Below are 25240 nucleotides of genomic sequence, written 5' to 3' on the forward strand. Positions count from 1 at the left end.
TCATCATCTCTGTGCAGTCTCTGAGGGTCTACATCTTTAGCCTTGGGGCATCTGGACTAGGATACATCATGTTTTTTTCTTTCTTTCTGACTTGAGTCAAACAGGAAGGGTGGTTTATCTGACAGTTTCTCCCAACACATTCAACACTGTGTTGCTGCCCCGGAAACACCTCTGACTGTTGACTGTCTCCCAGTGGGAGGAACAGTTTAGGGCTGAGGCTGGAGAGGCCAGCCCATCATGGAAGTCTAGCTCCAGGGCTTCTGGCCTCAGCAGTCCTGGGCTCCACGTTCTATAGGGTACATAGTTTCCCCTGCCTAATCCCACTGACAAGGCAAGATGGACCTCTCTGGGTATGTAGTCCCACAGGGGACATCTAGAAAGCCAGAGAGATACCCTTAAAGTAACTGCTCTACACAAAGAAATTGCTACTGATGTTCCCTCTTAGAGACAGGAAAACCAAGGCCCAGGAGCTCTACCACGGTTCTTAAGGACACACAGGAAGAAAGGTGCTGGATGATATGGGAATCTCAGGCAGACAAAAGCCCAAGAATGCCTAGGAATCCCCTTGTTAAGCCGTGAGACACTGATCCAAACATCTGGAGCCCTGGGTCCAAGGACAGTCCATGAGCAGCAAGCTGGCAAGCTGCTTTCCTCAGAGATACGTCTCTGTTGCTGCAAAACCATGTCTGGGGACAATTTCACACTTGGTTCCTGCTGTGACAACCCTGCCATTCCTTACAGCAGGGATCTCAGAAAGCCTATGAGACACCGGGTCCAACAAACCGAGGTAATCGTCTGTTGGCTCCAGCTGACCTATCTGGGCCTCCTTGCCTCAGCAGACTCTGCCCAGGCCCCTCACTTTCTCAACTCCTAGAATACCTGTTCTCTTCTGAGCTCAAAGCCTTCGTCCAGGCTGTTTCCTTTGGTTCCTTAACACTATGACTGCTGGACCTACGTGCCGCACTGGCACAGCCCTTCCTCGGAAAGCCCTCCTTGAAAGTGCCTTTCTTGACCATCCATCTACCTTATTACCTCTTCCTTTCCAGGAACTGACAGATGACCCTGCTCTCTAAAGGCCCAAGTGGTCCAGTTTGTCCCCCTATCTTCATGCATTGAGCGTATGAAAAATCACAAGGAGTCATGAAGAGGACTCATTCCTTTGATGAGTGGACCGAGGTAGCGTGCACCAGAGGAAGCTCAACAAGAGGCTGTAACGGGGCCACCAGGCTCTCTGCCTCCTTCCATTGTCCCAAAGGACAAAGCAGATAGGGTGATGGAGGTCTGATCACCACTTCGGGGTCACTCAGTGGGTTGGCCCTGAGCATGGATGGGTCCCAGTAGGTTCCAACTGGCATTACCCACCAGTCTGCCCCACATGATGACCTCATGTGGACCCGGTCAGGCTAGAGCTGCCACCTGGCCTTGCACTAGGAATAAGCATCTCAGACAGACTGGCTACTTCCCACTGTAAGGACTGCACACGAGATCTTTTTTTATTCAAACCACACCTAAACAACGACTGCAAAGTCTCTCCTGTAGGGAGTTGAAAATTTAACCCAGGTAGAGAAAAAGAATTCAGAGAAAAGTAAGAGGCTAAGGAGGCTTGGGTTGTCTTCATACTGCAAGGCAGAGGTGAAGCCAAGGAAGCCCCGGCACGAAGGCTGAAGGTGGGAACGGGGGAAACTTCATGGTCTGGAAAGAAGACTCTGGCCATGATGCAGTGGTTGGGACAGGACTGGGGCTCCTGATGAAGCCAGACAAATAAATCAAGCTTGCAGCCCTCATCAATGGGTAGTGTGGTCCAGGGAGCAGACCTGGGGAGTCTCGGCTCATTGCGGAAACTCTCCTGGAGATAATAAGCCCAGAGAACAGTGTAGGGTGGGCATAGCCACTCACTGAACCTAAACCAAAAGGACTGTATCCAGGTCAGGACTTGGGATGAGGCTGGACAGGACCCAGCAGAATAACAAGGAAAAGATAATTGAGCCAAGGAGGAATTCCAGGAATGTGCAGTGAGGCTTCCTTAAAGGCTTCAGCTGAACTGCAAATCATTTGTGTAGAGTGAGTCTCTGAAGGGAAAACAGTCCTGTGTGTGTGTGTGTGTGTGTGTGTACTCAGAGGTTTCAAAGAAGTTGCACAAGATTAGGAGATCTTTCTGGTGTGTGTGTGTGTGTGTGTGTGTGTGTGTGTGTGTGTGTGTGTGTACTCAGAGGTTTCAAAGAAGTTGCACAAGATTGGGAGCTCTTTCTGGTGTGTGTGTGTGTGTGTGTGTGTGTGTGTGTGTGTACTCAGAGGTTTCAAAGAAGTTGCACATGATTAGGAGATCTTTCTGGTCTCACCTGCCTGAAAGGAGAAGGCCTGATGATTTCAGCAGAAAGGCTCTGCCTTGGAAGAGCTACTGTAACCCTGGAATTAGAAGGGCTCCTCCCTTTCTCAAAACAAGACTATGAATATCAAGTTGATCTGTAAGAAAATATGCCAGAACGAAGGTGATGCTTTTCAGAGGAAGAAAACACAACCCAGTTAAGCCTACAACATACCATCTGCAATGTGCAGCATAAAACCACTACTTTTGAGGAGAACCAGGGAAAAACAGTACCTATAAATCAAAAGACCAATCAAAAGAAACAGAAATAAAAGTGATAATAAAATTATGAGTGAAAACCCTTAAGGCAGCTATTATAAACGTACTCAGTACCCAAAGGTTTATGGATGTAACAGAGAACAAGAAGAGCTACTAAGAAGGAATTTGCAGAGATTAGATGTTGTAGAAGAAAAGATTAGTGAATTGGAAAGCCGGGCAAACTGAAGCACAGAGAAATTATAAGGCTGGAAAAATGAACACCAACTGAACTGACTGTAGCATGTTCAGACATCTAATAAACATGCAATTAAAGTCTCAGGAGAGGAAAAAGAAATTAGGGAAGAAAAACATAAATCTCTTGGTCAAAGCTGATGAATCTCAGAAAAAAATCAGGTTGGTAAGAACTAGTATTACTAGTTAGTACTTAAAAGGCTTCAGAGGGCTAGAAAGATGACCTATGACCTAAATTCATGACAGACTATAATACATCAAAGATGTATATTATTAAACTACAAAGTGAAAAAGAGCTAATAGCAGCATATTAACAAAATAAATTGAAAATACTTTGTGAGTACTACAGTAGGCAAGAAAATAAGAGTGAAAATGAGCAATATGAATGGAAAAATACATAGTGGCAAATGCAATCCAGTCATGTTAATAAGCTGTATTAAATGTAAATGTACTAAAGTGTTTAATTAAAAGGAAACAGTTTTATTTTCTGTTTACTTTCACGTTTATTGTACCATGATTATATGTTACTTTGTGTTTGTGTGTGACAGGGTTTCTCTATGTAGCCCTGGCTGGCCTGGAACTCACTAAGTAGACCAGGTTGGCCTTGAACTCAGAGACAATTTTGTACTTTTGCCTTCTGACTTAAAAATAAAATTTTAAAATATTCTAAAAGGGGAAAAGCACAGATTACCACAGCAGATAAAGAAGTAACAACTACCTATATCTTTATACTTAACATGACAGAAAGAGACCAAAACAAAAGCCTGGGAAAAGAAACACTGTATAAACACCAAAGGAAAAACCCCTCTGTGTGGCAGCCATAATACAAAGTAGGGAAGATTACAGAAGACCTGATATTAGAGATAAAGGTCACTGCACCATTTACAGTGATACTGCAGCTCTTCAAAGCACAGCGACATCGTGGTGCATTTAACAGCAGATATGCAAACCAACTAATCAAAAATGAATGCATCTTAAAGAGAAATGGAAAAATCCAGAATGGCAGCTGAGGCTTTTGGGCTAGTACCTGATAAGGCAAACCAATTTCTTTTTGAAGTCAAGAAAGGGCAGAGAGACTTGAACATTATCAATCAACTTAACTGATACCACAAAACAAAACACACATTTATTTATAATTAATTAATCAATTAAGTTTGATAAATAAACATGAAAAATATAGCAAAGAGAGACCACATACATGGTTGACCATAAAACAAAAATCAATAAATTCCAAAGATCAGAAATAAGAATATATATTTGATCACAACAGAATTAAATTAAAATCAGTTATAAAGGGCTGGAGAAATGGCTCAGCGGATAAAAGCACTGACTGCTCTTCTAGAAGTCCTGAGTTCAATTCCCAGAAACCATATGGTAGCTCACAACCATCTGTAATAGAATCTGATGCCCTCTTCTAGTATGTCTGAAAACAGTTACAATGTACTCATAAACATTTAATAAATAATTACCCAAAAAATCTATTATAATTTAAAAATAATTACTTGTTTTTATATTTTAAATACATTTAAGAAACAAAAATATTTTTATTATATATTATATATTAAAATAATTGTTAATTTATTAAATTTACTAAATTATTGTTATTGTATATATAAATATATAACAAAAATAAATATAGAAAACTTAAATAATTATATGGAAAAAGAATACATTTTCTAAATGATGTTTCCTATGAAGAAAATGCCAGGTTTAACAATGTGAGTGTTAAAATCTCCATCAAAATATTTATAGAAAGCAATTTCAACTTTATATAAATCCTTCAGAAAATGAAAGAGTAGGGAATTTTCTGTATAACTGCTTCTGTGAAACAGCGTTGTTATGACACACAATTAATTAATTAATTAATTAGTTAATTTAGTTTAATTAGTAAGGACATTAAAGAAAGAGCATGGTACTGGTTGGAGTTAAAGTGGCTCAATGACCTTCAAAAACTGTAGCTTATCTGTACATTTGCATATTTGTGCACATGTGTGTTCTGAGCGCACTCATCTGTGTGTGCACATATGCAAGCCAGAGGTCAACCCCACACAGCTTTATTATTCTCTACATTATTGGTTTTGCTGTTTCAGTTAATGATGGACCTCGTGCATTTTTGCTTTAGTGATGTGGCCACAAGCCTATGGAGGCAAGGAAGTAGGATGGGTTGGTTTGAATAAGGATGGCCCCCACAGGTTTATATATTCAATACTTGGTCATCAGGGAATGGCACTACTTGAGAAGGATTTGGAGGTGTGTCTTGTTGGGGTAGAAGAGGCTAGCCCTTAACCTCAGCTCACTTTATTAGTTCTTCACATTGTTGGTCCTGTTGGTGGTGTTAGTAGTAGCACTTTTTTTGCTAGGCAGGCTGTGTAGCAGGCACTCAGTACTCACTCCTCTCCTTCCTGCCCCAGTACTGAGATCACCAACACGAGCTGCCCGTCACATTCAGCTTTTAAGTGGATGCTGGGGAACCAAAGTAAGGTCCTCCCGCTTGCACAGCAGGCCTTCTACGCAGTGAGCTACCTGCCAGCCTCAGCAATGAGCTGCCCTTCAACAAGCCTGCCAGATGATCCAGCCGCACCACAAAGACTCGTGCATATAGTCACGGCAGCTCCGTTTGCATGGGGTCCGAGACAACCCAAATATCCACCCAAGAGTGATCAGGCTGGATGGTGTCATATACTGCTTACCATTCCGTGCTTTGGCCAATGGCGGACCACAGTATACAGTGGTGATTCCATGACGTCATGCCATTTAATAAAGTCGCAGGTGTCTTATTTTGTGTAAACTATACACGCTGATGCTTGCACAAGAAAGCACCCTAATGGTGCACTTCTCAGAATGTGCCTGTCCTTAAGTGATGAATGGTGGTATTCATTCGCTGAAAGGTGTGAGCTACAGAAAGGCAGGCTAAGCGCTCGATGATGAAGTTCATTCTGTCATAGCCCACATATGTTGGAAATACAAACTCATAAGCAATGATATAAGCAGGTTGGGGGATGGGAATATGGTAAAGGGATTACTAAAGGGCACAGGGTGACTGTGGATTTACATTCATTATCTGAATCTTGGTGCATCCATGGACCAAGGCTTACCCCTTTTACACTGTAGGTGGTGGGAACTTCCTTATAGGATTAATGTATTTCACTGGGGGTGTTTTGTGTTTTAAAGACTCATTTCCTGATAAAGGCTCCTTAGTAACACCCCACAGGGTTCGTTCTTCATCTAAGATTGTAGTTCCCTGTCCTTGGGAGAGTTTGGTTAAATGTCAGGGAAAATCCAGAGAAATTTCATGTTGATGTGATTAGGGAAAATGTTCTTAAAAGGAAGTGCTTGAGCTAAGCTGACTACCCTGTAAGTCAGAGTTCTTCTGCAAAGTTCCCACTGAGAGGGTGTCTTTAGTGTGTAGAGTATGTATGTATGTATATATAAAACCAGCTGTATACATCAAATATACATTCTTTTGAAACCGAAATTTTTGACAAAGGAGAGACATCTCAATGTTGTAACTTCCTTTGGCTCACGTCATGCTGATTTTCTGATATTCTCAACCATTTTAATAAAATATAGGCACAGTGACTCATTAAATAAAAACACGGCATTTACTACTCTAGCCAAAAAAAAAAAAAAAAAAAAAAAAAAAAGTTGAGAAGCCACACAATCATCTTAACAGAAGGAAAAAGCCACAAAACCCTAATTTACAGTCCCGGCTTCCAGCAGGCAGGTGGCCAGAGCCTAGGGCCTCGAGACCCTGATGCAGCTGACACAGCAGGAAATGAGGAAAAGATGGCAGTGAGCCATGAGACACTCCGTGTTTTAGGGAGCAGGCAGGTGCACACGCTCATCATTGGACACTGAGTAGGGAGGTGAGGAGTATAATGCCCTCAGATATCAGAGCTCAGGTGGGGGGGTATTAGCAGATCACTTCATCATAAAGAGAGATCTCCAGGACAGGAGGATAATGCCCTCAGATATCAGAGCTCAGGTGGGGGGGTATTAGCAGATCACTTCATCATAAGGAGAGATCTCCAGGACAGGAGGATAATGCCCTCAGATATCAGAGCTCAGGTGGGGGGGGTTATTAGCAGATCACTTTATCATAAGGCGAGATCTCCAGGACAGGAGGATAATGCCCTCAGATATCAGAGCTCAGGCTGGGGGGGGGGTATTAGCAGATCACTTTATCATAAGGCGAGATCTCCAGGACAAGGACCGTCCGGGCAACAACAAGTTGTCCTGATAAACTTGCAGGACATAGATCCAGATCTGTGCCACGGCAGGAACGATCTGGACATCGATTTTAGGAATTACAGCAGCAGCACACGTCACACAATATCTAACGAGACGGGTGTCAGGACCGAAGGGTGCACAGTCTGAGAGAAACCGAAAGAAACTAAAGAAGCCCCAGATCCCCAGAGGGCTACAGTATGGTCAGGGATTGGCCGGGAGACCCAACACCATAGCCACACACGAAGACCTAAGGGCTCTAAAATACCAGTACTCTGCCAACTCATCCACAGAGTCAATGCAATCCCAGACAACATTCAACTGAGGTTTCCTTTCTGCCCTCCCTCCCCGTCCTCCCTCCTTTTCCTCTTCCTCCTCCCTCACCTTCTCTTCCTCCATCCTCCCCACCTGTCCTCATCATTGTTATGTTGGTAGAAACCAGCAAACCTCTAACATTTATGTGAAATGATAAAGTATATTGTAAATAGAAGAGTAAAGTGACAAAACATCTAAGAAGAACTGTTTTCAGATTTCCCAAAGAGCTGTAATAAATAAGAACGACGGTGTGTGTATAAAGATAGAAAAATGGAATCGATAGACAAGAAAGCCGTTCCGCCCTCAGACACTCAACAAACAGCGTCGGATGGCTACAGTCTACAGAGAATAAGTCCAGCCTCATGCCTCACCTTAGTCACAGGTAAATGCAGCTCTGCTGCGGACCTACGTGTGGACGTTAAAAAGGTCTGGACCACTAACCAGTACGAACGAGACCGGATCATTATGGACAGGCAAGGATACCGAGGAATGATCCAGAAAGCTCCTACTGTAGAAAAGAAGATAAAGTATGCTTCTCGAATGACAGTCACCTTCTCACAAGCGTGTGCGGCACAGAAACCCCCAGGTCTGTCGGAGAAAACACCCTGTGACCGACCAGGGATGTGGACCAACTCGAATGCACAGGAATTTCAACAGCCAACGAAAGGCCAAACAACCAAACTTAGAAAAACTGGGAAAGTCGTCTGCACAAATATTTCCCAGACTAAAATAAGGAGGCAGACAGTAAGTCAATGCCGGGAGCATGAACACCACCGGCGACCATGAACCAGAAGTCAAAGCCGCAAGACGCCACTGTCCACACAGTAGAACAGCCAGAACTCGACTGCCCTATGCACCTAACATTCCCCAACACCAGGCAGCGGAGGTCCTGGGGAGCCTATGTGATATTTGGAAAATGGTTTGCCAGTTATAATGATGATGATGATGATGATGATGATGAAGAAACAAATCTATTCCGCTGTAGCTCCAGCGCTTGGTATCCTTAAGAAATGAACCCCCCCCCCCCAAGCCCACAGACAGCATCTCAAAAGCATCCACAGAAGTTCTATTCGTGTCAGCCTGAAGCTGGAACTGACCCAAGCTAACAGGTAAGTGATCAAACAGACTCAGATTCTGCACAGTGGGGGATCCGACAGCAGTCACAAAGGAGCTGATACTATAACACCCGTGAGTCTTCAAAATGTTTTGTGAGTGAAATCAAAAGCAGACTCAAGCGCCTCAGGACTCAGAACTTCCCCAGTCGGCCCTCTGGATTCTCACTAGACCCAGAGACACATCCTCAGCCATGGCCACCTTCACACTCAGCTCCTACCCCTCCCAAAGAAAGCCCTACACAGACCCGATCCTGAGACCACTGTCTTCCTTCCCATCCTTGAAGAAGCCACTCTTTGCTGACACTAGCCTAAATCTCATGCTGTTTTTTTTTTTCTTTCTTTTTTTTTTTTAAGGTGCTTCTAAAATCCTCAGAAGACATCAGCAAGGGAGTACCAGAGAAACACATTCAACAGACAGATGCAGTAAAACAGAGTCTACAACGAAGAGAGAAGAAACAAATGAAAACAAGAAAGGGATGTGCCTAGTGTGGTACCAATGCACAGGACACACACCTTCCGAGTGGAGGGGTAGGCTTGCAGATGCCTGGAGGGGTTTGCGGCCCACCATCTTCCTAACACAATGAACGGAACAACATGCTCTGGGAAGAAAAGAGGTAGCATTAGATCCTGAAACCCAGCTGCCTCAGGTCTTGTGAGTACACCTCTCTCTAAGTGCATTCTAGGTAGGACACTCCCTGTCACGAGGCAGCTACCCACAAGCAGCCCCGATACTTGGGCACTGACATTAGGAGTAGAGAACAGATGGACAGGGTGGTACCCAGCCAGGAGAGCCTCTGACACACACACACTCCCTCTCCATGGTCTGGCCATATGGTGTGCATTCGGGCCACAGTAGATGCCTACCTTCATCTCCTGTTGCCAATGTCAGTCCAGATGCTGGGGCAGAAAGACCATAAGAACTGCCACAGATGGGAAACCTGGGGCAAGAGAAGCTCACCAGGGTCATACAACAACAGCCCAGCACAGTCCAAGAACTACAGCACCGTGCAAATACAGAATTGAAGCTGCCATCCAAAAAGGGGTTCCCCTTAGGGAAGAATTCTGCCAGCTGGGAGGAATTCCTTGTGAAGCAGCCCTTTTGAGCAATAATGCCTCTCCCTTTACTCAGGTACCCTTAGGAAAGCTACCTGCCTATGCTGCTGCCAAAGGCCTGGGAGAACCCCAGACAGTGGCTTAGATGCTGTGACCCTGTAGGCTGTCCCTCTCTCCAACTCTTCCAGTTCGCACAATGGGGGATGATCCCCATAGTTAGACAGTGAGGTGTCCATACAGATAAATTAGCAGAGGCTTCTAAACACCTCACCCTACTGCCCAGGAGGCCATGTAAGTCCTACCTCATCACAACTCAACCTGTACAGGAAAGGGTGAAAGGCTGAGACCCTCTGGCTCATACATTTAGGGACAGACCATTCCTTGACTGCCATCTGCAGAAAGACACCTGGGAACTCACCAGGTAGGCTTCCAGGCATCGGGAGAGTGAAGGACTAGATGTTCCCTGGGAGGGGCCATGGAGTATCTTCCTATCCTTGCCTGGAGAGGAGTTAGGGATGATCATGGTCCCCAGTAAGCCTGTGATTCCTGAGCCTGGTTTTCAGATCTTTTGTCTCCCACCTTAGTGTACTGTCTGTCTTCTTAGCTTTCTACCATTCGGGCTGTCTTGCCCAGGAACCCTCCCATCAGCAAGACTGGGCTTTGGTCCACTAGAAAGGAAAGCTACATCCAAAGATAGATACTCTGGGGGTGTGAGCAGAGTCAGGAAATCTACAATGTGCAGTAGAAGGTGTTTGGAGGAGGTAGGAACAGGGCCCACTGCAGTTCTTGGGCAAATCACATCTATTAGAGACACCCACTCTATGAGAGACAGTCCCCTAAGCGACTTTGAGAAGGTTCTTCCAAGTTGGTTTCAGAACAGGCTTTCTAGGTCATTCTACCTCAATGTCTACCTCATGGGCCCAGGACAGACCCAGACAGTTGACCACCCAGACCTGAGTTCACCTTATTGATACCTTTCCGGGAAAGGCTCCAGAGTCCTGGCCAGTGGCTAACCACCGTCTCTCCCCAGGCCTCCCCATCCCCCGACTGGAGAAGGAACTCACTGATGGGGGCATGTAAGGCCACGTGCTCCTGGTAGGGCGTGTAGTACTTGTACTGCTTCCCACAGAACTCACACGTGTAATTGCCGGTTTCTGCAGAAGGAGAGAGAAGGTTTGAGATCAGTTGTCTCTTAGGACCCAAACTCCAATTCGTTGTGGGGTCACTGACCTGACTCAACTTGGAACGTGGAGTGGTACTGTCTGCTCCAAATCCCAGTGTGGCCTCTCTTGTAAACTCTGACAGTTTGTGCTCTGTGTATGGGGTGGGGTTGCAGAGATGGGGCAGGTACACATGGGTGCATGGGTTCTCATGCAGGCAGAGGCCTGCGGTCAACTTTGGGTGTTTTCCTTCATAGTTATTTGCTTCATCTTTTGAGACAATCTCTTGCTGATCCTTGAGCTCACCGTTTTGGGAGACTGGCTGGCCAGTGTACTCCAAGAACCCACCCTTCTGTGCCATTTTGGGATTACAGGCATACACTGATGGACCTCGCTTGTTGTTTGGGTCCTGGGGCTCTGAACTAAGATCCTCATGTCTCCGTGAAAGCACTGTACTAACTAAACCAACTCTCCTGCCCTTAACCAGTTTGTCTCTCCATTTTCCTACTTGTAAGAGGGAGGGAACAGGAGGGATGTCTAGAGGACTGCTCTGAGTGTTCTTAGAACAGTGCCTGGACATGTCCCAGTCTCAGGCATCGAAAGTCCCAGCCCTGGGCCTAAGGAGACCCCAGCTGGACCCCTAAAGCCAACCTTTCCATCACCTTTCTGTAAGGCGTCACACCCATATCTCCAGGGTGTCCCCACCCACCAGAGCTGAGGTCCAACTTCTTAGTCCTCATTAGGCCTAAATATTATGTTTACTTATTAATTATTACCTGTGTCTGAAGGATGTGCAGGAGCAATTGTACCACTGAGTACATGGAGAGATCAGAGAACAACTTAATGGGGTTGGTTCAACTTTCTTTCCACCTTTACATGGGATCTGGAGATCAAGCTCTGGTATCAGTCGTGAGGTAATAAGGCAAGCACCGTATGCCTGAGCCATCTTGCTGGCCCATTACTAGAGGACTCTTACCAGCATATCTCTCTGGTTCTGCCTCAATTCTCCTTTACAGATGTCTGATATAAAATGGTTCATTTAGGTACAGTTATAAAGTCCTGATAAATACGAGCTCAACGTTTTGTAAAGGAACAAGTGCCATCTTCTACAATCCCTATACCAAGGGGAACATCATCTCCCAGAGTGTCAACAGCTGCCCCGCCCTGCCCCACACCCCCTCCACCCTCCTCTCGGGTGTTTCTCTGCTGCTACCATTTGTCTGGCTCCTATGGCCTTGAATTAGCCAGCCCTGATCGATATCCTCTTTGTAACCCGGTGTATTCAATCGACAATACTTTGTGGACATCTTGCCCAATCAATAAGTATTGATCTCCAGGACTGCCTTTATTGGCTACATGGCTCCCATGGGACTTGGGAATTTGCTGAGCCAGTTGCCCTCCATCAAGGGACACTCAGATTGTTTCAAGTCGTTCCTTCCTCATTTACAAAAAATGCTGGAATCCATACCCTTGTAGGGGCTTTTGCATTTCTGGCACATGATCTAAAAATAAAGGTGGCTGCTCTAGAGCTTGCCTGTGACCTCCCATGGATAGGAGGGAAGGGCCTGCCTTTTGGAGGCTTCTGCTAACCACGAGACCATCACCCAACCACATCCTACATTATTACTACTTCTCTATTTTGCCTATCTGACCTGGGAGGGAGGACCCAATTACACTGCATGTTTATTTTCTGTTTCTTTGATTTCCAAGGAAATTATTTTTCTTGCATAATTAACCATAGTTTTTCTTTTGTGAATCTCTCCTAAAAATTACTAAATTATCTGTAGATTCATGATACCAACATTTTGTCACGTGTGTGACAGGCAGCTTTGTCTCTGCTGGCTTCTTAGTCCCCTTGGCTTTCCTCTCCCCAGATGGAAGAGTTAGGACTTTGAGTAGTTGAACAATATTTGGATCTGACCCACTAGTACTGAAAAGGTACGTGTATCTTAGTTCCTGTCAAGGTTATTAGATCAACTGTATTAATTGCAGTATTTCAATCTTATATGACCTTCACCGTTTGCTCCATCAAAGACTAAAGGTTGAGATAAACTCCCCCATTCCATTGCTTTTCTGGATTTATTTCTTAATTTAGGCACATTATTGCTTGGTGCATGAAAGCCTGTGGCTCATAATCTCTACTGCTGGGCTGGGAAACCTGCCTAGCATGCAGGATGCCCTGTGTTCCCTCCCCAGTTCTGCATAAACTGCACATGGTGTACACACTTGTAACCTCAGCAATAGAGAAGCAAGGCAAGAGGCTTAATATGATCCTCATCTACATATAAAATTCTGTGTTATCCTGGGCTATGTGACATGAGACCCTGTCCTAACACACTGCTCCTAAGTGGTTCCCGGACCAACGGAGGCTGACAGAAACCCAAGGTCTATTAAAAGAACATCTCTAAGGGTGTGGCCCATAAAATTTATGTTTTAATGAGAACATTCTAATGCATGAGAAAGTTTAAGAAGCATTGCTCAAACATTTAATTAAACCATTTTATTAGTTCGTCTGGCGTTAATATTATTAAGTTCCTGGTGATCTGTCAGGTCGTGATTCCTACGTGTTTGCACGTGTCTAATGACATGTTCCTACAGGATCCTACGCTTTCATTCATTAAGGAAGGATGGCACTGAAGTGGGTGCCGGGCAGAGACCGTCATGTCCTTCTCCTGGGGAGCCATGTGGCAATGGAGTCTCAGGATCAAACCATCACACAACTCCAAAACTGCACCCACGGTATGCGCACACGAGGACACAGCGCCACGAGCCGTGACGGGGGCCTTTAATCTCTTTCATGGAGAAGGGCAAAGTCCCCAAGAAAGACGCACAGAAGCAATGAGAAAAGATAAGGGAAGAGCTAGGTCCGATGCTAGTAAACCATTAGTGACTGGGATTATTTCAAATGCGCTGACAGCTTCTGTTTTCTCACCGGGGAGATTACACGGCTTGCTTTGATTGCCACGATCGATTTGGTTTTACATGGTGAACATCCCTAATCCCCGAACCCGAAATGCTCCAACAGGATGCCACAAGTAGGGAACTCCGAGCTCTGAATCTCCGTGTCACACATAATGTCATTACAAATATTTAATGAGATCATGGAGAGGTTATCTACACACACATAGGAAAGGAAAATAAACTCTGCATTTCCACTCAGGCCCCATCCTGGAACACTTCATTGTAACACATGCAAAAAAAAAAAAATCTAAAAATCAAAAACCTATTGTTGGTCATCAGCATCTTGGCTAGAGGAGTGCCACCCTGCGTGTTGTCTGTGCTTTACACTCTGGCTGTCCTCCTGGGCTCTGGCTGTTTGGGGCATGAGCTTTTTGCTCTTCCATTTTCCCCTGTGTCCCATGATACTTCCATAGTCCTTATGTTTTAGACAGATATAAGGTAAGTTTCTTTAATTGTTAACAGTGGGTCAGAAGTGGCATTTCAAAGCCTTTTACTGACAACAAAGGGCATTTAACCTGCCTCTTATTAAACTGATAAGGAATGTTTATTAGTACGTACGTGTCTCTGGGTGGATACCATGTGTGTGGATGCCCGTGGAGACCAGGAGAGGGCATCAGATGGGGTTACAGGTATATGTTATAAACTGCTGGATGTGGGTGCTGGGAATCGAACTCTGGTCCTCTAGGAGAGCAGCCATTAACCACCAAGCCCCTCTCTCCAGGCCTTTTTTTGAGACTTTTTTAGCACACGTAAAAAAGTCTCACAGCGCAGATCAACCACCAGGCTCTACTGCAGAGATTCTGATGCCACAGGTTTGGGCTTGAGTCAAACAACTGACATCCTGTATAAACTTGGAGGAGCTGATCCTGCAGGCTGAGGACCACACTCTGAGCCCATGGGATTACCTAGCCCACTGCTGTGCACAGCACTCTAACACTTTACTGTGTTTCTCACCAGTCCACGACTCTCTTTTCCGTTCGGCTTTGATTCTTTTTTTAGGGGCGGGGTTTCACATAGCTCAGGCTGGCCCTGAACTCACTCCCTGATTGAGTGTGTCGTGCACCACAGAAGGTCTGAGCATGCTAGAGAACCATCCACCTACCAGCGGAGCTGGTCCAGTTTTATAACTCACACCTATATATAGGGTAATCTATAGCATATGCACTCAACTTCTGTAAATTTACTCACAGTGGTTAAAACCTACTTGTTCAGAGTTCACACATCCCCTTACACTACAGCTTCTCCGGTGCTTTGACATGCTCCATTCATCAGTTTGCTGGGTATACTATTTTTTTTTAAGTTTTTTTTTTTTTTTTCTGAATCTTTTTATTTGTGTGTTAATTCCAGTTTGCCCAGGTGTAAAACTCGTACAGCCTCCAAACATACCCACTTCCTTGGCACATACAATGTTGTCAAGATGATGTTCTTATTCTCAAGACTTCTGCTTGGAACTCAGGGGTAGACAGGACTTGTTTTCTACATGCAGATGCCTCGTTTTTCCCTCTCTCTACCTACACTTCTTTATTATTTTAATTTTCTATCTTTCTTATTGAATAGTTTATGTATTTACATTTCAAATGTTATCCCCTTTCCTGGATCCCCCTCTCTCATCCCCCCTCCCCCTGCTTCTATAAGGGTGCTCCCCCTCCTACCCACACACTCCCACCTCAACACCCTGGCGTTCCCCTACACTGGGGAAATGAGTCTTCACAGGACCAAGGACTTCTCCTTTGATGTCTGAGAAGGACATCCTCTGTTACATATGCAGCTGGAGCCATTGGTCCCTCCATGTGTGCTCTTTGGTTGGTGGTTTAGTCCCTGGGAGCTCTGCGGGGGGGGGGGGGGTCTAGTTGGTTGATATTGCTTTGTGGTCTAAGCTGGCCTTGAACTTGAAATTCTCCTGGCTTAGCACTCAGTATTAGGATTACAAGTATCGAACCTATATTAATTTCTTATATGTAATGTACAGAAATGTTCCTGTGTAGACGTGGCGGTGGTGTTTAGAGTACCCAGGCTCCCCTTGTCCTATACTTACCTTATTTTTCAGAGATTCATGGCACAGGCTTTCTTATTTAGCATCCTCTTCCTCTCCCAAACACTCTCACTCTACAGGGAACCTGACTTGGCTGCAGCTACCTTAGTTCTGCTGTGGTGAGCTGGGGGTGTGCAGACAACAACCCCGGGTTCCTGAGGGAAATCCCAGGGCACTCAATGAAGAATCCTCCAGATCTAGAAAAGCCTGCACATCAGGCTATGCACAGAACAGGGTTCATCCTGTTCTGCATCCTGTTTTGTTTGGTTGGTTCGGTTTTTCAGACAGGGATTCTATGTGTAGTCCCGGCAGCCCTGGAACTCACTCTATAGACCAGGCTGACCTCAGACTCAGAGATCCACCCACCTTTGCCTCCTGGAGTTCTGGGATTAAAGGCATGGGCATCCTACATCTTAATGGGCAGTCTGTAGGTCCTACCTAGTTAATGTGGCAAGGACCACGTTAATTTACTTACAATAGAGTCTCTCCCCCAATCTCTTTGACCATGCTGGGGGGGGCTGTCATCACCCCACTGAAAGGTGGATCAGACAGACTTCTGAAATAGGAGGGCACCATGAGGCTTGGTGCAGGGTTGGGGTGTAGGGTTGGGCCAGCTCTCAAATGCCTTGTCCCTGTTGGCTTCTCGGTAACACCCTCATCTCACACCCTGGATAAGAGTCAGGAACTGAGCTGGACACTCACTGCATATATTCTCTAGCAGTGGAAAAGATGTTCCAGTTCCCGTCCCCAGCTTCAGGTGAGCCGATGCACCCTGGCAGGGGTGGGCCCCTAGGATGCGTCTACATTTCTCATTCTCAGCTGGAGACCTTGTTATTTTCCCAACCTACAAGACGATTTTCACTCTCCAGTGTATCCAGTGTTTATTGTGATTGTGACAGGCTCTGCACAAGCCCCTCTGCAGACGTATCACCTCTGCAGGCTCCCGAATGAGTCAAGAAGAGCTACTCCTGAGCATCTTCAGAGAGCAGGCCGGAAAAAGGCCCCACAGGCAGCATCTGCATCCTTCCAAGATCCCAGGCCGAGCCCCCTTCTGCACAGCATCCCCACCCTCTTGTGTGTTAGCTCATGAGATTTCCTTTTCCCTCATTCTGTTTCGGTGTGTGTTTTTGAAAACAGCCTTAGATCCTTGTCAGAACAAACAGCCCAAGTCCATAAAAGTCACTTCTTTCAGGACAGTAACAGAGGTACAGGAAACATGTGAAGGGTACATGCTACTTGAAGGGACAGATAGAAAACTTCTTGAAGGGACAGATAGAAAAGCCTCCCCTTTGTGGTCCGACTGTACCTGCCTACATTGACCACGGGGATCTCTCCCTATTTAGTCTCCTTGTAGCAGCCTTAGTTTCTCTCCATCCGGAACTCTAGCTCAGCCCTATAAAGACCAAGACAATGGATCCTAAAACTTAAGAGTCCTAAAAGACACAAACCCACCATTATGCCTCCTCTATTTGCCAGAGCCGGCGTGCATGAGTTCACACCATGCACACCTCTGCCCATCATGTAGGGCTCCATTCCCATCTGTATTTGCCTTGGAAGCCTCTCAGTTCTCATTCTGAGCTTCTTTGGCCCCTGAAATACTCTGGGTTCTAACTGTCTGTTCACTTGTGTATGATCCCACACCCCTGATCTTTATGTGAATTACCCAAGTGCAGAGCCATGACTAAACCATAACTGTACAATCTTGAGGACAAGTTTGCTGAAGACACACAGGTTACAAGCATAGTTCTTGTCCTTAGGGGTTTTATGGGGTAAGTGTCTATGTTTGCAGGTGGTTTCCTGACTCAGCTTTGTTCATTGAGATGTTCCTTGAATGTCCTTGGTCATTACCCTTTGAGCACCTAGCCTGTTCCAGGCACTGTGCTAACAAGTAGTCTGCAACCTCATTAAGATCTACCAAGTCGGCCGGGAGCATTTTCCTCCCTGTTATAAGAGGCAGAAGTTCAGGAGGCTAACAGGGAACCACAGATGAATTGCTGAAACAAGGCTAGCACGCAGCTATGGGCTGGCTACTTTCACTCCCATGACCTTGACCTGTCTGTAGCTCTTTGGAGACTAATGTCTTGAGACTGCCCAGCCCAACTGACAGCCACCTCCCTCACCCAACCCCGCCAGCCCTTGTCCCCAGGGTCCCACATACTTGGTCCGATTTTCTGGAAAGGTTCTGGAAGCTCCTCCTTCATCTCATCCGTGGCCACAACACTTTGGTCAAAGGGGTCTGTGGGAGAACACACGGACTTAAGCATGCTTCTCACCCAAGACATAAGAGCCCAGCATGGGGGGCCAGAAAGACTTACCTGCCCGGTTCTCAGGACCCCCTTCCACACTGAACACTGATCCGGGGCGGGAGGAGACAGCCGCAGGAGGAAAAAAAAAACAAACAGAAGTCCTGTTAGTCCCTGGACATTGCTACCTCTGTCAGCCATGCTTAGATTCATGGGGTTGCCTGTGCCACCAGGAGACCTGTCCTGGCTCAGGAGGAAACCCAGGAAGGCAGGGCCACAGTAAGATAATCCTCCCAACCTGTCCCACTCTTCCTCCTCACTAGGGACTCAGAACGCCCCAGCAAGCATGGGATGGAAGAACAGGAGGAAAGAGACTGGAAGATGTTGAAAGGAGAAGGGAGGCCAGGAAAATGGGGCAGAGGCAGCAGGCCTTACATCACTGCTCTGCAGTGGAGGTGGAGGGCTAGATGGGGGAACCTCAAGTCCTTTCTGGGCATTAAACCTTCTTTCCAGGAATCTCAACATCCTACACACAAATGGCTTGAATTCATTGTTCTAACATCCGCCTCTATAATCTAAGATGTCAAACGACATCATTCGTTTTGACAAATTGGTTTAATTTCACTACAGAAGGCAAACACTCAATATGAAACTGTAAGAAGACCAGACCTGAAGTAGTTACATTTGGATCAGCCACAGAAGGGAACATATATATGAAGGATCCCCCCCTACCCCACCCCAGACCCCAAGAATCCTGCAGGGTAGGTTCCTCTCCCCAGGGATGTGGGGACAGGGAGGAGGGCACTTCTCTGCTGTGACTCCTAAGACTGAGGAACCTGACTTACCATCCACAGCGTGGAGGTCTCGGTGCTCCTGGAAGCAACTGTAATATTTGTATTTCTTCCCACAGATGTCACACGTGTACCTGAAATTGTCTGGGGAAAGGGAACAGCAAGACACAGAGAGCTTAACAGCACACTGGTCACTCGGTGAGGTTGCGGCTCAGTGCGCCAGGGCCTGGAATCAAGGTGGAAGCAGGCCAGTCTGGCCCCAGCTGCAGGGCACCATGGAGAACTTGATCCTGTTCCACCTAGTCTCAGCACTGCCCATCTTTTCCCAATAGAGGCAGCTGTGGTCATACTCACTCCCTGGACCTCTGATCAGCTCCTCCTCCATGATCTCCCTCTATTCCACCCTGGACCTCCATCCCGGGGCAGCCTTAGATTGCATTCCGGGACTATAAGGCTTGGAGTGTGACCAGTGTCCTTTGTGGAGATCCAGAACCCTAAGACAGGTGGGAGTTCTGATTCCCAAAAGGACCCTCAAACCCTCCCTGGGAAAGCCAAGTTCTCTAGGACCTGGTTCTCAGGGGTCTCATCTCCCATCTCAGAAGAGTAGCAATTACTGTAGCTCCCATTGTGAAGGACAGATGTAACCATGAGCAAGGTAGCCAGGCCAGGCTCTTCTCAACAGGGGGGGGGGGGGGGAAGCAGTCTCCCATGAACGCATGTGCAAACTAAAGAGCAGAGATCTGCTCAAGTCTTACTGTAAGGTGGCCTGGCTTCAGAGATATGCTGATGTGCCTTGCAGCTAGCGTCCTCACCCCATGTAACTCCTTCTCTTGGGATACTTCTAAATTAGGAGAAATGTGGTCAAAGAGGGATGGGATGCCATTCTGAAGTTGGATGACGGGCAGCCAGGACACTGGCCTTTGGACATGACATCTGATCCCTGCTCTCTCTGTGGTTGGCTGCTCTGTTCTAGTCATAGACAGACAGACAGACAGACAGACATAGGTGCCAAGTAGGTGAGTCTGGCCCTCTGTAAGTGGCTAGTGGGGACTGAGGCCCTTAGACCAACAGTTTGGGAGGGACAGAGCTCTGCACTCCTAACCTCCTCACCTAAGCAAATGTACCCCACAAGGTGAGGCCTGGGCTGAGATCACAGCTCTCCTGCGGGAGTCTCTCTGAGCCAGAGGACCCTGAAAAACCACACTCAAATTCCTAACCATAGAGACTGGGAGATGCCAGGGCTGGTTGCTTTGAGTCATTAAGTTTTATAGACTTGTGCTACACAGTAAGACAGCCCAGGTTTGCCTGTTCGGTAGGCTTCCCACAGCGAGGCCACAGAAATCAAGCCTACACCTTTCCTTCCAGGGCACACCCTCTTGCATTTGAACTAGCTCAGACCCGGTGTATGTGAGTGACCTGTGGGGAGCCTATGATCCTTTCTCCCTAGGGTCCTTAGGCAGCATGTAGAGGCACAGTAGCTTGCTCCAAGCTGTACAGAGGGAAGAAGAGAGAGCTAGGGACCAACTATTAACTTGAAGCCAAAGCAAGACAGGGCACATGGCCTTTCTATGCTGAGATAAACCACACTGGGGTGCTTCGTTCTTCCTGGACCCATTCCCTGCTCCTCATCATCCAGTAGAAGAGACAATGAAATACTCCACGCCAAGGCTGTACCACCCTGGGTAGAAGGGAAGGTTTCTGCCCCACTCAGCTGAAGTCAGAGACATGAGGAACAGTAGCTATCTTTCTTCCCACCTCTGCCCCCATCTTATCCCTGGAACTGGTGTCCTCTGAGGGTGTCTCAGCACACGCCAAGACTGCAGAGATGAGCTGTTACTACCACCTGAGGAGCTCATAGCTTAGACAGTGGTAGATATTCACAGGATCTGAGTACCAGGCTCTTCCAAGGGAGAGCTGGTCTCTGCCTCTCATTTTCCCTAATTTCTGAAGTGGGGAACACAGATCAGGTGACCCCAGGTCCTCTTTAAGGCTGCTACTTCAACACCACTTCTTTCTCCAATGGGAAACGAGGTTGTTTTTTTCCTGGGGGGGGGGGAGGACCTTCTTCCCATTCTGTCCCATAATTCCCAGCTTCTCCCATAATTCCATCTTCTTCTCTGGATACCAACAGGGAAAGCTACCCAGGGGCTAACTCCAGATGAGGCTTCGTCCTGACATTCTTCTCTCAGATTGTCCAGAGTTGCCTGCCCTCTGCAATTGCTCACTCTGCTTGCTTCTATCTCTGTCCACAGCCGCTCCTGTCAGCAGGCCTGCCCCTCTCCCCACAGGCCACATTCCCCAGCTCCAATAAAACGTAGTGACAACCCCCCAGCTTCCTATCACTGAAAGTCACCCCAATCCTCCCCACTGAATCCACTCTTCCATCTCATATTCCAGAATTTGAATGGAAGAGTTGAATAGGGAGAGTTATTCCCAAGAAAGTTAAACCATGTTTGCACAAGAGAGCTTGGCCTCCCAGGAATGCCTCCATAAGCCTGCTACAGGAAGCAGATTCTGGGAGGAGACACCTAAGCCCAAACCCCACTTTACCGTTGCCAAACATATTACCGACTTTGGACTCACTCCCTAATGCCCCTGTGAGACAGGAATAACAGCTTTTTATAATGAAGATCCAGCGGTAAGGCATTTTCTTAATTACTGATTGATTAGTGATTGAGGGCCCGGCCCATTGTGAGTGGTGCTGGTGGTCCTAGGTTCTGTAAGAAAGGAGGCTGAGTTAGCCATGAAGCCAGCCAGTAAGCAGTCCCCTCGAAGGCCTCTATCTCAGCTCCTGCCTTGAGGTTCCTGCCCTGTTTGAGTGCCTGTTCTGACTTCTTTCAGTGATGGACAGAGCTGTGGGAGTATTAGCCAAATACCCCTCTTTTCTCCCCAGGTTGATTTCAGTCGCAGTGGTTCGTCTTGGCAATAGTAACCCTAAGTAAGACCGAACCCAGTGGCTACCACCTGACTAACAGGGTGTCACCTGGCAGGGTTTTCCAGAGAAGGCCTAGGAGATGAATATGGGAGCTGGAGAAGGTATGTGGTGGGGGACTGTGGTCTTTGATCTTCTCATACTGAGAGCTGGCTGAGCAGGTAGGTGTGTCTCTATGTGTATGACTGGACTGTCTCCCTGCTAAATGCACCACGGGGCCTTAGACTAGAAAGCGTAAGAACCGTTGAGCCAGGCCTGCCTCTACTGCTAACAAGATGAATGACTTCCAGTCTCTGGGACCCAGGGTCTTCATGTGCAAAGTGGCAGTCTGGGGTTGACGTGAGCCTTTCAGCTCCAACGCCTAACAGCTGTGCCAAGGATGACGCATAAGCTCGGTAGACACTGAGCGTTGCTGCAGGTCTGACCTAGGTTGGGACATGGGACAGAGAAGACAGCACTCTGGCTATGGGGAAAATGGCCCATAAAGAGGAAGGGAACAATGAGGAAAGGTGATTTTACCACAGCACTGACACCAGGGAGCCCATGCAGTGGAAACCAGATATAGTACAACAGCCCATTGATGGGGAGACCGGGGATGTAGAATGACCAAGGAAGTAAGGATAAATAGGGAAGGTCTTTCAATGTGTGGTTGACCACAGGCAGACCACAGGGGCTGGAAAAGAAGGGAGGAGTTATTGAAGCAGACAGACAGGGCTAGGCTGTGGGGGAGACAGCCACCATGCCTCTCAGCCATAGCAGGTGTGTAGCCAAGCTGAACACGAGATCTTTATCAGAGATAAAGCTTCCTCTCAGAGTCAGAGGCTCAAGAACAATGTTCTCAAGTTACAGGGTCCTTCTTCAGCTCTGGTTGGTATAAACTCTGGCCTACTCTGTTTTGGGGCAACATTTATTGTCTTGGAGTATATAATCGTGTAACAGGAACAAGGAACAGAATCACACCCTGGTTCCTGAGGCCAGAGCCTGTCGCCATCTTTACTGGTAGGAATCTAGCCTTATGTCCCCTTGGAGTTTCCACTACATGTGAGAGGCTGGGGATGGAGTTTCAATGCCCCTGCGTGTTACCTTCTCATCATCTGGTCCTCCACAGAAAACATTCCCTGGCCTCCACAGAACAAGCAAGAAGCTTGGTCTTTCCACCCACAGAAAGTGCTGTGGAACTTGGCTCAAGAAGCAGACAGCAGACCCTTTCAAGGGTGCCCAATCGTCTGGCTTCCACTAGTACTTCATGCCACCCCACCCCCACCCCGCCTGTGCTTTCCGACAGTCTTAGCAGATGAACTCCTCTGTGCCTGGCTCCATTCATTGGGGCGAGAGCTCTGTGCACACACCCATTGGTAGCTAGACTGCATCCGCCCTCACGTCTGCACATGGTCCTTTAGGTGACTGGACTTACTCAGCCACTCCCAACACTGAGCATCTGGGTGGCTTCTGCTTTGGAGTTGTCAGGGACGACATTCTAAGAACACTCTAAGAGTCTGCATTTTTTGATGGACCTAGACATACGCCTGTCTGTGACAGACACTGAGGGCAGAACTCTTGAAGCTCCTGTTGTCCACAGGGAGCATGGAAGAATAAAGGTTTGACCTCAGAGTATACCCCATGGGCTCTCTTCCTATCCCATGAGGTTGGACTTGGGGAAAGGGCAAGCAGGACCTATAGGTGTCTATCACAGGGCCCCAGCATCTAGAACCCTACCTAAAACAAAGCACCAAGGAGCAACGGTCCCAGAGGCTGAGGGTCCTCTGGGAGAACTGTTCCCCAGCATAGACTACAAAACCCCAAGCCCATAAGCCAGTGTTCAAAGCACACCGAAGGTTACTTCTGGAGGTGTTCATAGTGGCCTGGAACAACCACAGTAAAGATGTCAATTATGTTCATGTGGGTACAACTCAAGGTTTCCCAGAGATACTTGGCCAGAGAACCCTTTTTTGAGAAGACCCTCCTCAGAACTGGCATGCTATGGAAGGCCCACTTCGAGAAGCCTACTCTTATTTCATAAGGCCCATCTGGTCTTAAGGCCTGGTCTCCAGCAACATGTTTCTCAGAGGCTGCCCTGGGGAGGAAGGAGCAGCTACTTCCAATGCCCAGTGCTTGGTTCCCACCAACCCAGGATGTGGGAAAAGTACTCACTGATCTGGGAGGCTCCCTCCCCTGAGGTGGCTTCATTATCTGTGAGAGAAAGAAAGAGAGAGATGGGAAGGAGATAGCCAATAGGCAAGAATGTTGGCAGGGGCAGGGCTGGGCCAAGGGAGAGACAGGGCAGAGCAGCTATGGGGAGCCGAGAAGTACTGTCCACCCATGGACACTCTGAGGGACAAGGCTGCCCTGAGGCTCAACGTCAACAAGGCCTGCACCTGGGTCCCTCTTCCCTGTCACCTGGCTCAGGAGGGGCAAGTGCCAGTCCATCGGTCCCCTGACCTTCAGAATAGGAAACAGCTTCCAGCGTCTCTCTTGAGTTGTCAGAAGGAACAAGAGAGATTGTGAGCATATGGCCTTGTGGGAGAAGGGGGTGTTAACAGAGCAAGACTGAGCATTCCTAAGGTCCTCAGTGGCCAAAAACCAGGGGCCTAGCCCCCAAGCCCCCATCATTCTTCCCTCATCAAGAAGGTCCTTCATTCCTCCGTGGCCCTCCCTCCTATGGTTGAAGGAGCATGAGTTGTCAGAACCCCTAGGGATACCACGCAGAGCACGGGACGGCCGGACGCCTCACCTCGGTGTGCCCGCACGTGCGTCTGGAAGCAGTTGTAATATTTGTACTTCTTGCCGCAGATGCCACATTCATAGGACCCTGGAAAACAGCAGGGAAAGGGCCCATCAGCCTCCTTGTCTCACAAGGCCCACAGCTGTCACTGGGCAGGATGGAGCCTCGGCAGACAAAGGGGCATCGAGGACCAACAGAGACAGCACTGAGCTGGGGTTTCTGAAACCTATGCTTGACAGCCACCTGCAACCGTCTCTGTGCCTCGGCTTCCAAATCTGTAGGTTAAAGGGGGCAGCCTTGACCTTAGACATGAGAGGAAAAAAGAGAGGGACCCAGAGTGCTCTGTGATGAGCCACCACACCATAAGGATGTCACTCGGGCTGACATGCTCCCAGCAGGGGACAGAGAAAAAGACCCCAGGCTTCACATGAAGCCACAGGGGTTCCAGTCTCTTTTCTGCACCCTCGAGCAGCCTGACCCTGGGAACTTCTCCAGACCTGGTAGGCTCTGGTCTGTTCACCTCCCTTCAGCTGATTCCTGACTTCCTCTAGCAAGTGTCCAGTCCCAGGACAGATGAGCTCACCGGGGCTAGCAGTCCTTGCTCTCAAACACAGAGAACAGCCTCACAGTACACACACACACACACACGCACACACCTGACTTCCGCCTCTCGGAGCCTTTTCCAGGTGTGGAGAAATGAAACGGCTGGCCCTCAAGGGGACCTCAAAATGAACCACCATGTATGGCCCAAAACAAAGTTCATGGCAATGAAGCTGGATTCTACCAACAGGATCTAACCTGGTTAAGAACCCCAGGTAAAGTGCTTGCTCATCTCATATGGGCAAAGCCCTCCTGCAGGTTTGAAGTCTTCTTA

At 47.4% G+C, this 25240-nt stretch overlaps 1 protein-coding gene across 1 annotated transcript in view; it reads right to left on the reverse strand.

Annotated features, from left to right (window-relative positions):
* The window catches only part of ZNF618 (zinc finger protein 618), a gene marked incomplete at its 3' end in the record, with an annotated part of 151924 nt that overhangs the window by 18623 nt on the left and 108061 nt on the right, over window positions 1-25240 (reverse strand). Inside the window, 6 exon segments of the mRNA XM_080940139.1 lie at window positions 10590-10679; window positions 17837-17914; window positions 17994-18029; window positions 18767-18856; window positions 23796-23834; window positions 24376-24453. Of these exon segments, the coding sequence (XP_080796265.1) occupies window positions 10590-10679; window positions 17837-17914; window positions 17994-18029; window positions 18767-18856; window positions 23796-23834; window positions 24376-24453 (411 nt within the window).

Source organism: Micromys minutus, assembly GCF_963924665.1.
Source record: "Micromys minutus genome assembly, chromosome: 28".
NCBI lineage: Eukaryota > Metazoa > Chordata > Mammalia > Rodentia > Muridae > Micromys > Micromys minutus.